Source organism: Culex quinquefasciatus, chromosome 3 (assembly GCF_015732765.1).
Source record: "Culex quinquefasciatus strain JHB chromosome 3, VPISU_Cqui_1.0_pri_paternal, whole genome shotgun sequence".
Classification (NCBI taxonomy): domain Eukaryota; kingdom Metazoa; phylum Arthropoda; class Insecta; order Diptera; family Culicidae; genus Culex; species Culex quinquefasciatus.
This window is the reverse complement of record NC_051863.1, coordinates 36,250,893-36,262,032: the sequence shown is the minus strand read 5'-3', so window position 1 is coordinate 36,262,032 and position 11,140 is coordinate 36,250,893. Positions and strand designations below refer to the sequence as shown.

Sequence of the window (11,140 nt, the reverse complement as noted above, 5' to 3'; positions counted from 1 at the left end):
ATGAACTCATTTGTTATGATGGTGTGAGTTGGTACCATTATTCTATCGATTTTGGCACTGAGCCCTCAATAAATTTTGAGAGAACGATTATCTCGATTCTGAATTTTGGGTGTAGCGAAATAATTCATTCTGAGAAATCAAAAATTGTTGGTACTGTAGGGTTAATGAAAATTAAATCCATTACACTAATTGAAGTAACTCAATTCCAGAAATTAAAACTTCGTGGCCCTGTCATTGCATACAGTTAAAATTCCAGTTTGAACTTTTCTACCGCTCTGCAACGGGAAGTTTTTTTTACGACGGAACGGCCACCGAAGGCTATACAAAGGATGAGCCAGACCGAGAACTGCAGTGACCTTCATCTGGTGCCACCCCAAAGTGTCACGGAAAGTTAATTGAAAGGAGGTTCAAAGTTTTTCTTAACATTTTAAAAACGAAAAGCTGTCAAGTGATTTCACATGGAAAAATAACAAGTGAATTTTCAGTAATCTTGGCATATTATTCAAAATTTATGGAAACTTACCTGGGGTTACGGAATAACATATGAAAATGAAAAGAAATTTCTCGGGATTGACATGTTCTATAGAAACCCCTTTTAATGAAGTTGAAAGTCAAATATATCTCAACCATTCATGAACATTAACTTTGCGGACTTACTAAGTAGACTTACGTGCAGCTTTTATGGACTTACTAAGAAATCAGAGGAACAGTTCTTGTGAGTTACAACTCTAGACAAGTTTGGATAAAAAAAAGCTTGTTCCAGAGACGATGCAACCAAAACCCTTCAACATGTGTGTTTTCCCAGTTGAAAATTTCATGTAGTTTTCGGTCTGGGTGTGGCTTGCGGTCAGGTGGAAACCCGAGCACAGCATCGAAGTGTTGTCTTCTTTCGGTTCAGTTGAAATTCTGATGTGTTGCTGAAAGGGAAGAGCACGGACCGGTAAGGAATGTTCCAGCTGACCGCATATCAAAAGCCAACCTCAAGCATTTTGAGAAGGCTGGTTTGTTTATGTGAAGACGTCGGCCAATACAGAGAAATAATTAATTTTGATCCCAATGTTGAAGCTTTAGTGTAATCGAAAACAGAACGTTATGTAGCCTCGCAGCGTGGCCTGAAAGTGATTAATCTCTTGGCAATTTTGAAATTTTCTCATATTTCCGTTATTTTGGAGAAATGCTTTTCAAATAATTTATCACTATCTTAAAGCCTTAATTTTCCGATTTCACTTGCGAAGTTGATGAACTCATTCCGCTATTGGTTATAAAAACAATCATAGATCTGGGATTTTTTTTTTGTCAAAATTAATTTTCCCTGAAAGAGCAGTCATCTTACCGAATTTCATTTAATTTTCAACTCCTCCGGTGCCATAATTTTCACTTCCTGGTTCACCGCATAGGAATTTTGCCCAGATTAGCGCAGAGTGTGCCGGGTCCATGTCAGTGACCTATAATGAGGCGGAAAATTGTCTATGCATCATGCTGGCTCTATGCATGACCTTCCCCGGAAATGTTTACGCTGTGGAGAAGGTGTATGGGGAATGGGGATGTAATCCAATGATGGTGAAGGATTATTTGATTTATTGAGCGAAGCCGTCTATCATTCTCATGAAATAGAAATGATTATCACTCTAGAACGCTCTGTATATAATTCAATTTGACGAATCAACAATCTTCCCTGAATTCCGGAAATTGATTTTTTATGTTTTTTTTTTCTGTTTGGCTCAAATCTTTTGGGGCATTCCTATAACCAAAAAATCAATAAATGATAAATTTTACCCCAGAAAATGATGAATTTTCATCAGTTTTTGATGAATATTCATCAGGTTCACATTTTTACACATTTTTTATGTAATATTACTCAAAAAAGAGGTAATATTCAACCTACCAAATTTTCAACATTCCAAAATCCAACTTTTTTTTCTTTGTAGTACTAGTAATGGCCTAGGAGTATGGACAAATCAAACAAGTTGAAATAGGTTAAGTAGTTTTGGTATAATATGTAAATGTTTCCTTACGCCGGTTGGCACTGCCTTAAGTTCTAATTTTTGAGGGTTGGGAAATAAGGTTTTGCAGGGATTATATGGCAACAAAGTGGACAATTTTTGTTTAAGGGGGTTGCTTGGCCGATGCCTGAGATACACAGAAAAAAAAGTTGAATTTTGGAATGTTGAAAATTTGGTAGGTTGAACATTACCTCTTTTTTTGAGTAATATTACATAAAAAATGTGTAAAATGTGAATCTGATGAATATTCATTAAAAAATTGATGAAAATTCATCATTTTCTGGGGTAAAATTAATCTTTTTTTTTGCCACCAAATCTGTCACCATTTCCTGATGAATATTACCATAATTTTTTTTTCTGTGTATGTACGTATAAATATTGTGCATTTTATTCATTTTTATAATCAAAAATTACATTTTTGATAGAACATGCTATGGGGGTAATTTGGAAATGGCTTGTGGGGTGATTTGGACACACCTGAAAATCTACCTGTCAGGCACAAACAAAGTAACTTTCATGGTTGGTTGAGTTTTTAAAGGGATTCAGATAAATGTAGAGGGATTTAAAATGTCAAAACAACGTGAGTAATGAGAACTTTCACAAAACCTCTATTTTTTAATTTAGATAAATTTATTTCAATACTCGAATTGATGAAAATCTGATTACTGCACATTCAACTAGACTCTAATGTTGATTGTTTTTAATTAATTTCTTTGACATTTCTAATTTCTGTACGCTGGTTCATAATAATATTCAAATTTAAAGGGCTACGGAATGTAAAATTTAAAAAATGATAGTTTCAGGTTAATTAGTTCTATATAAAGATTGGTTTGAATAAGTCTCTACGATACCTTAATCACTAAAAACTATACTTGTGCCTAATCCAGAATCAATGTTTAAATCACTTCAGAATGAATGATTAAATTATGTATACTACACTGAACTATTTGCTATCTTCCTACTGAATTAAAGTTCTATCACAAAATCATTATTTAAAACTTTAATGAAATATTGTAAGCAAAAAAAAATCACTTAAAAATATAAAGCAATTACAAAACCAGGTGAAATTATATAAAACGTGCTCAAAAAATCAAATGTTAAACTTATTCTTCAACATGTGTCCAATTTACCCCAAAAAAGGTGTCCATATTACCCCACAAGGCATGTCCAAATTACCCCCATAGGCGTGTTCATATTACCCCCACACAAAAATGTGGGGGTAATTTGGACACCTTTTAATTTCTACGATAAAAATGGATTTTTCATCAAAATTAATCGAAACAAATGACATTTTTCCATCAAATATGGTCTCTAGTATCCTCTGGTGTCACCCACATTCCTTTAAAATATCTATACAGCCCGTGGCAGAGCAATTTCCTTAGGGTGTCCAAATCACCCCACACTCCCCTAAATATTCAAAAATCTGTATTTTTCGATTTGGTGTTTTGGGCAAAGTTGTAGATTCAGAAAAAAAAGAGTGGGGAAAAATGCTGATTTTAAAATTTACTTTTAAAACAAAAATTAAATTTTGAAAACCCGTATATTTAAAAAAAATTACAGTTTTTCGATATGTTTATTATTGAAATATTGAATAATATTAAAACTTTCGCTATTTAAAAATGTTAGTCTTGACTCCAAACTTGTAAAAAATGAATTATTTTCGCATGGCTCAAAACTTGCAGATTTTTGTTCCCTAAAACAAAAACAGATTTGAGAGCGTTCTTTTATTACGTAACGCAGTTAGGATGGGGAGAGGGAGTGTCTGGATATGTTACAAAATTTGGAAGGGGGAGGGAGGGTAGCTCATCTGTTAGCATTTGTTACGGAGGTAGGTGGGTCAAAAATCCAAAATCTTGCGTTACGTAATAAAAGAACGCTCTCTTGTGGGAAACTGAATTTTGTCTCAAACACCAAATTCCGTCTAACGATGCAGGTTTTCGAATGTTTACGTATCATTTTTGCAAGGTCCAACAGCCAAAATTGTATGAAGACTTGTATGGGTGAACCCATGACACAAAATGGCTTCTTTGGGCAAATTTCAGGCCATATAAAAAAATAAAATGCACAAAATCGGTCGATTTCGTTGAGAATCGCTGGAATATGTGTGTTTCCATATCTTTTATAATGTTTTGATGTAAACATAGACTAAATCGTCATACAAACTAATTACGATGTGAAGTGAAAATTTTCAAGATTTTTGTCAAAATACTTTCAGTGAGCCAAAAATGTATCCAGTTTTTTAAGCGGCGTTACGAGTGGTGCACACCCGAAATGTCAATATCACGCAGTGATACCATCATAACAAAAATATTGTGCCACGACAGCCGCACTTATTTTTCTAAAATTGGTACCACTGCGCGATTTTGACATTTCGGGCGTGCATCATTCGTATCTTCGCTTAAAAATCTGGATATCTTCTTCTATCCCCTTAAAATAAAAATGCAATACTGAAAAGTCGAGGTTTTGGCATAATAACTCGACAATTAATGAATATTTGTTATAAAAGTTACATAATTTTCAATATTTTGTTTTAATATACATTTATTAGGATATCTTGGAGGACTGAGTGAACTTTGTTTTAATGAATTTCATTTCTACGCCGAAAATTTAATAGATTAGTTAGAGTTAAGATCACAATATAGGTTAAAATACTGCTTTAAATCCTAACCTAGAAAACCTACCTCAACGTCACACGCCCCACATCCAGTTACCATTTTAGGCTGCATATTTATCAGTGCGGCTTTGTGTGTCGGGCAAAGTCAACAGTTTAAGCGCCACAATTAATTAATCCACTAGACGTGCGATCTATAGAGCGAGGCAGCATCCGATGGATACGGCCATAAGACAAAACACGGCGATAAAGCGGCCATCACAGTGATAAAAAGTCGATGATAAAGTTGGTATTACAAATAAATATTTCCAATCTAACCCTAGCGCAGCCAACCTTTCGGAAGGATTCGGTAGACTGTCGTGGTGATTACTTCCAACACACTTTTTTGCTAAACGGCCAGGCCAACTGCGTAAAGTTATCCGCAAAGATGATTCGTTGAATTGGATTGAGTTTGAGCACGAATGTTCAAACAGCAATACATTTCTGAATCTACGGAATCTACAGGGGAGGAAGATACGTGGGGATATCCCGCTCACGTTCCTTTTTGCTAGAGCAATAAATCGTTAGGAGCACCATGCTAAGAAGTTTTTGTGCTCCGGGACCCTCACGGATGGGACATAGTATTTCCACGAATGCACAGGACACTATCTGCCGTGGCTTTAGCGCCACAACTCGTTCTCTTACAATTCAAAATAAATATTTATGAGAAATATCAGAAAAACGCGATAAATTTAAATTGGTACAAAGTTTAAACTAATTTTTTACCAGTGTTTCCAGTCAAGTTTCGAAACGGTCGTGTTCCCCCGCGTGGACGGGTGCGAACCACGTGTCGAGCCAAGCATGTGAATCGCGTCGCTTTTGGGTTGCTCCTTTGAGGCAATTCTTTTCGGTGGGGGAAAATTAGCCTCAAAACAAACACTTGACATGCTAATCACCGGCAGCCTCGACCGTAAAATGAAGAGATTATTTAGTGTAAGCTGCGAGGTCTGGGCGACGCTAACAAAACATGGTATAACATCACGGGTGGTCTACCTCGCCCGAAAGGTCGCCTGTCAAGTGGCAGTTTGGGAAAAGTCAGGGTCACGTTTTCGCCCAGGCAGGTGAGAGACCATATCCTTTAATTTTGAGGAACCATTTTAAGGGAGAAAACATAGTGCAACTTTTTTGAAAATATATGGGAAAATGATGCCAGACATTTTCAACAATGCTTAACAGGTCAGCCATTCCGCCAAATGGCGATATTGGCTCTGGGAAGCCACACATCAGTGAACGGTAATTAATAGTTTGATTTTAGGAATTGCTCAACCAGCCCATAAAACGTGTGGGCTTCGCTGTGCAAAATTGCCTGGGAATGACTATCATTACATTAATTAGACCGTTTAGGAATGTGGTGTTTGCATCGATGGAGTAGAAATTGATTACAGGCACATTACAGGGCATAACTAAACGAAATTTAACAACACACCAAGGAACATTTCCTAGAACAAAATGTTGTGCTGCAATTCGATGTACGATACACTGATTTGTAGGGCATGTCTAATTTTAGTGATGTTTCGATGAATATTTATTTTACACCAAAGCATCGAACTTTTTGTTGACAAACCCTAAGTTGTATTATCCCTTAAAATTTTTTCAACTACAGTTTAGACCGCTGCGAATATTTTTTGAAATAAGCTTTCACTCTGACCGAAAATTGATGTTTCAAAAGCCATCGTTTTAACATTCCTACAAACAGACTAAAATAAGTCTAAAACAAAATACACATTTCCATAATTGCACTTCTGTTTCTTAAAACAAGCCAAATTTCATAATAAACACCGTGAATAGTTGTACTAACGGTAGCAAAAAAATCGTATATTTCAAATCATTAGCTCAACACACCCTCATCGCTCGACAATTTTCACGAACGTCCCGTTGACCGGCCGCAGCGTCATATCGGTTTTGATGCGCACCGTGTTCTCCGGATCGCAAGCCAGCAGCCGATAGTGGCCGAGCAGCTTCACCAGCGTGGCCTTAATCTCCAGCAGGGCGTACTTCTGGCCGATACAGTTCCGCGCTCCGGCACTGAACGGAATGTACGCGTACGGGTGACGCTTGGCGCTGTTCTCCTCGTTGAATCGCTCGGGGTCGAAACGGTCCGGCTCGGGGAACACTTCCGGATTGTTGTGCATCGCGTAGATCAGCACAGCTATGTCTATGCCGGGTGGAATTTTCTGTCCATCGATGACCATGTCGTGGGCGGATTTGCGACCGATTACGGGGACGGAGGGGTGAATACGGAGCACCTCTTTGATTGTCATATCCAGGTATTTGAGCTCCTGCAGCATACTGTAGGTGAGTTGGGTGTTTTTGAAGTCTGACCCTAGCACTTGGGTCATTTCTTCGTGCAGTTTCTGCTGGACGGAGGGGTTCCGGGCGATGTGATACGCTGCGAAGCTGATGCAGGACGTGGTCGTATCGTGGCCGGCGAACATGAACGTGTCGACCTCGGCACGGATGGCGGAATTGCTCAACGGGTGACCATCGACGGACACGTTGAGCAGCAGCTCGAGCAGAGTCATTTTGCGCTTGCCGTAAATGTCCGTCTCCTCTAGCTTCTGCTGCGTTGCCTTGCGGGCCTGTTCGCTCTCGAGCTGGGTCTTTCGGGTAACGATCACGGAATCGGTAAAATCGTGCAATACGGCCACGGCCGCATTCTGACGCTTGGCGGCTTTTTGCATGTAGAAGAAGACTTTGTACTCGCGCATCATGCTGAACAGCCGCCGGAAGATTATGTCGGACATTCTACAAGGAAAAGTCGGTCATAACAACTGATAAAAAAGATAAGCAACGAAATACTCACTCCTTAACCGCCTTCACGTACGACGAGTCAGGGTTATCTTGCGCGTTTATCTTCACGCCCATCGCGGACTCGGAAATTATGTCCAGCGTGCACAGCGTGACGTCCTCGTAGATGTTAAAGTCCCCTTTGCCAACCCGATCGCGCAGTTTACCAACAAAGTCCTCCGACCGGTGGTTGAAAATGTCCAGAAACTCCTCCAAAATCTTAAAGTGGAACGCCGGCGTAATGACCTTCCTTCGCTGGGCCCACTTCTTCCCGAGTGCAGTCAGCAGTCCCTCGCCGAGCCACGGCTTCATGAACTCGTAGATAATCGATTTCTGGATGGTTTTCGTGTTGATGACCTGCTCAACCACCGGGCCGCTGGTCACCTGAAGGCTCGGAAAGTTGAACAAACTCTGTGTGATCACATTTTCGCCAAACCGTCGATGGAAGCCAAAGAAGGTTCTGAAGATTCCCGGCGGGGTTGGATCCTTCCGGAACTCCAGCGAATTGCCCAGCACTGGAACCGAGGGAATCGTGGCGAATTTTGGCAGTAATCGCTGCAATTTCCTAACCAGGAGCATGTTTCCAACAATTGTGGTCACGAGCCAGGTTATGGCCACAGCGAGAAGCGCCGACACAAGTAACGCCAGCATCTTTTCAATGCTACGCAGTACAAATTTAGTTTTAATTGAGGGAAGAAGATCGCGTCACCTTGTGCGACCTCGTCGTCCAAAGAACTAGCCGAAACTGACTGATGTTCGCTGTTTTAAACGAAAAGGAATTGTAAGAATTGGAGATAACGACCTGTACGCTTCATGTTGGGCCGAAAGTATTAGAGAGTGATTGCCCATGTATTTGATAAAAGACGGAGCAAAACAGAATGGAGTGAGCTGAAGATTTGGAATTTGGAGTAGAAAATCATGCCGATTCATTCAGCTTAGGTGACGAATGACAAATTTTATGCTGAAGTCACCTTAATTGAAAACAACTACCTTTGGCACTGCTAATCTAATCTGTTTGTCCACTTGATGCGTAAGGTGTCGTCGCCAGTGTTACTTCAAGTCTCGTGCAGTGCAGTCGCACCAAGATGTTTACGGCACTATTACTGGCGTTACTCCTGCTGGTGGTAACCTGGTTAGTAACGACCTTAGTCCGCAATTACGCAACGACACGCAACCTAAGGCGTAACCTACCCAGCTTCAACGTGCTTCCGAGCGTCCCACTGCTGGGCAGCTCCCACCTGTTCAAGGACGGCACCGAACCTCCGGAGATTTTCGCGACTTCGTCCGGCTTTCACCGGCGCTTCGGCAATGACCTAATCGCGCAAAGCTTCCTAAATCAACCCTCGCTGCAGGTGACCAGTCCCGAAGTGGTCGAGCAGATCATCAACACTCGGACCATCAACAAGTCACAGATCTACGACTTTATGAAGCCATGGATCAACGAGGGACTGCTGACCGCCGTCGGGAAGAAGTGGACCCAGCGGAGAAAGATCATTACGCCGGCGTTCCATTTCAAAATATTGGAGGAATTTCTGGGTACATTCAACCAGCAAGCTGAAGTGCTTGTTGATAAGCTTCGCGAGCAGGTCGGACAGGGCGACTTTAACATTTATAAATACATTACGCTGTGCACGTTGGACGTAATCTCGGAGACCGCCATGGGAGTGAAGATAAACGCGCAGGACAATCCGGATTCGTCGTACGTAAAAGCCGTGAAGGAGTGAGTTCGAAGTTTTCTGATTCTACACAAAGACTGATGAAATTTCTTGCAGAATGGCTGATCTGATCCTGCGCCGTTTGTTCAGCGCTCTGCGCGAATTCAGATGGCTGTTCCCCTTTTTGAAAATGGCCAAACAGCAAAAAAGGCTGTTGAACGTGCTGCACAGTTTCACCGATTCGGTGATTGTCACCAGGAAGAATCAACTGGAAAACGAATCCGCCCAGCTAATAACCCAGAAGAAACTCGAAGAGTCCGACATCTATGGCAAGCGTAAGTTGACTCTCCTGGATCTGCTGCTTAACGTGTCTATCGACGGTCACCCGTTGAGCAATCCCGACATCCGCGAAGAGGTTGACACTTTCATGGCCGCCGGCCACGACACGACCACGTCCGCGTTGAGTTTCGGTGCGTACCACATCGCGCGCAACCCCGCCGTCCAGCAGAAGCTGTACGACGAAATGGTGCAGGTGCTTGGACCGGACTTCAAAAACACAATCCTGACGAACAGCATGCTGCAGGACCTCAAATACCTGGACATGACCATCAAGGAGATCCTCCGCATTCACCCCTCAGTCCCCATCATCGGCCGCATGTCCACCAGCGACATGACCATCAACGGAACCAAGCTCCCCACCGGCATCGAAGTCATCATCTTCATCTACGCGATGCACAACAATCCGGAAGTGTTCCCCGAGCCGGACCGTTTCGACCCCGACCGATTCAACGAGGAAAACAGCGCCAAGCGGCACCCGTACGCGTACATCCCATTTAGTGCCGGAGCGCGAAACTGTATCGGCCAGAAGTACGCCCTGCTGGAGGCGAAGACGATTCTGGTGAAACTGCTCGGCAGCTATCGACTGTTGCCGTGTGACCCGGGCAATACGGTGCGCATCAAGTCGGACATTACGCTGCGGCCGGTTAACGGCGCATTCGTGAAGATTGTTGAGCGTTGACTTAACAGCGCAGAACTTTGGGGGTTTTCTACTATTATTCGTATACGGATTTTCGGGATTTAAGATATTTTTTTTAGATTCCAAGTGATATGGCTAAATGCTCTTCATCTTTCTTGTACTTTTTGTTTTATTATTAACTGTGCATTCATTTACTTCAAATTGTTTTACATTTTTGCACTGAACATAATGCATTTGGGTAAAAAAAATTCTTTAACAACTAATCCTAACTTGAAACTAAAAAAATAAATTAATTAAAATATTCAAAATCATTAGAACGAGTAAACTACGGACTGTATTTTTAAGATGAATCCTCCAAACGTTCTTACTTGTTCCGTACGAGTTTTGCAACCACGCAGTGTTGTTGTCATCTCGATGAAAATGTTCAGAAGTTCTTTGCATCACAGGTCACAGGTCACAGGTCACTGCTGTTCTTTGCATCACAGGTCACTGCCTTCACCCGTTGATGCTGGTTGCCTGTAGCCTGGAGGTGTTTTATTATCTGCAACTTTTTGCCGCTGATTCAATGGCAATGGCTGCAGATTTGGAACCACTCGAGCAGATACCGCTCCTGGAGACGCCAAAGCAGGAAAATCCACGTCTGTGAATGCTGGTGGTGTCTTGCGACGATTTGGTTGGTGCCTCGTAGAGCGTCCAATTTCCCGTCTCGGGAATTCCCGGGATATCCCGACAATATATTTCCCTTTTTCAAGCGAAAGTATACATTTTCTAAACCTTTTGGTATGTTTTTAAATTTACAAAAAAAATAATGAAAGAATTAAATATTATTTCATTAAATTCGATTTGCTACTCTTATTGAACTTATTAATTATCGAGTTCATTCAAGGTTTATTTGATCTTAATTTCTGGAGCAATCACAACTGGGAATAGATCTTGTCTAGGATCTTGTTCATTTGTTGGGCAACAAAAATCACGATATTATGGAATGAAAATAAACTATTGTTACTTTAAAACCACTTCGTATTACCTATATCAAAGGTGCCCGAAAAAGGCAAACATATTTTTAAAA

The 11,140-nt window shown here is 41.1% G+C and overlaps 2 protein-coding genes across 2 annotated transcripts; one reads left to right on the top strand and one right to left on the bottom strand.

Annotated features, from left to right (window-relative positions):
• Positions 1-6,438: 6,438 nt before the first annotated feature.
• LOC6041809 (probable cytochrome P450 4d14) lies at positions 6,439-8,125 on the bottom strand. Its single transcript, XM_001850971.2, has 2 exons — positions 7,457-8,125; positions 6,439-7,398 (listed from the first exon to the last, which is right to left on the bottom strand). Exons 1-2 carry the CDS (start codon positions 8,089-8,091, stop codon positions 6,498-6,500), a joined length of 1,536 nt encoding a protein of 511 aa, XP_001851023.2. The 5' UTR covers positions 8,092-8,125; the 3' UTR covers positions 6,439-6,497.
• A 155-nt stretch (positions 8,126-8,280) lies between these two features.
• On the top strand, positions 8,281-10,231 carry LOC6041808 (cytochrome P450 4c3). Its single transcript, XM_001850970.2, has 2 exons — positions 8,281-9,160; positions 9,213-10,231. Exons 1-2 carry the CDS (start codon positions 8,526-8,528, stop codon positions 10,111-10,113), a joined length of 1,536 nt encoding a protein of 511 aa, XP_001851022.2. The 5' UTR covers positions 8,281-8,525; the 3' UTR covers positions 10,114-10,231.
• The last annotated feature ends 909 nt before the right edge of the window (positions 10,232-11,140 follow it).

Bases quoted from the DNA above. Each gene is read 5' to 3' on its own strand.
- LOC6041809 (XM_001850971.2), bottom strand. From the start codon at position 8,091: ATGCTGGCGTTACTTGTGTCGGCGCTTCTCGCTGTGGCCATAACCTGG. The intron at 7,399-7,456 runs GTGAGTATTTCG...TTTTCCTTGTAG, and splicing joins TACGTGAAGGCGGTTAAGGA to AATGTCCGACATAATCTTCC.
- LOC6041808 (XM_001850970.2), top strand. From the start codon at position 8,526: ATGTTTACGGCACTATTACTGGCGTTACTCCTGCTGGTGGTAACCTGG. The intron at 9,161-9,212 runs GTGAGTTCGAAG...AATTTCTTGCAG, and splicing joins TACGTAAAAGCCGTGAAGGA to AATGGCTGATCTGATCCTGC.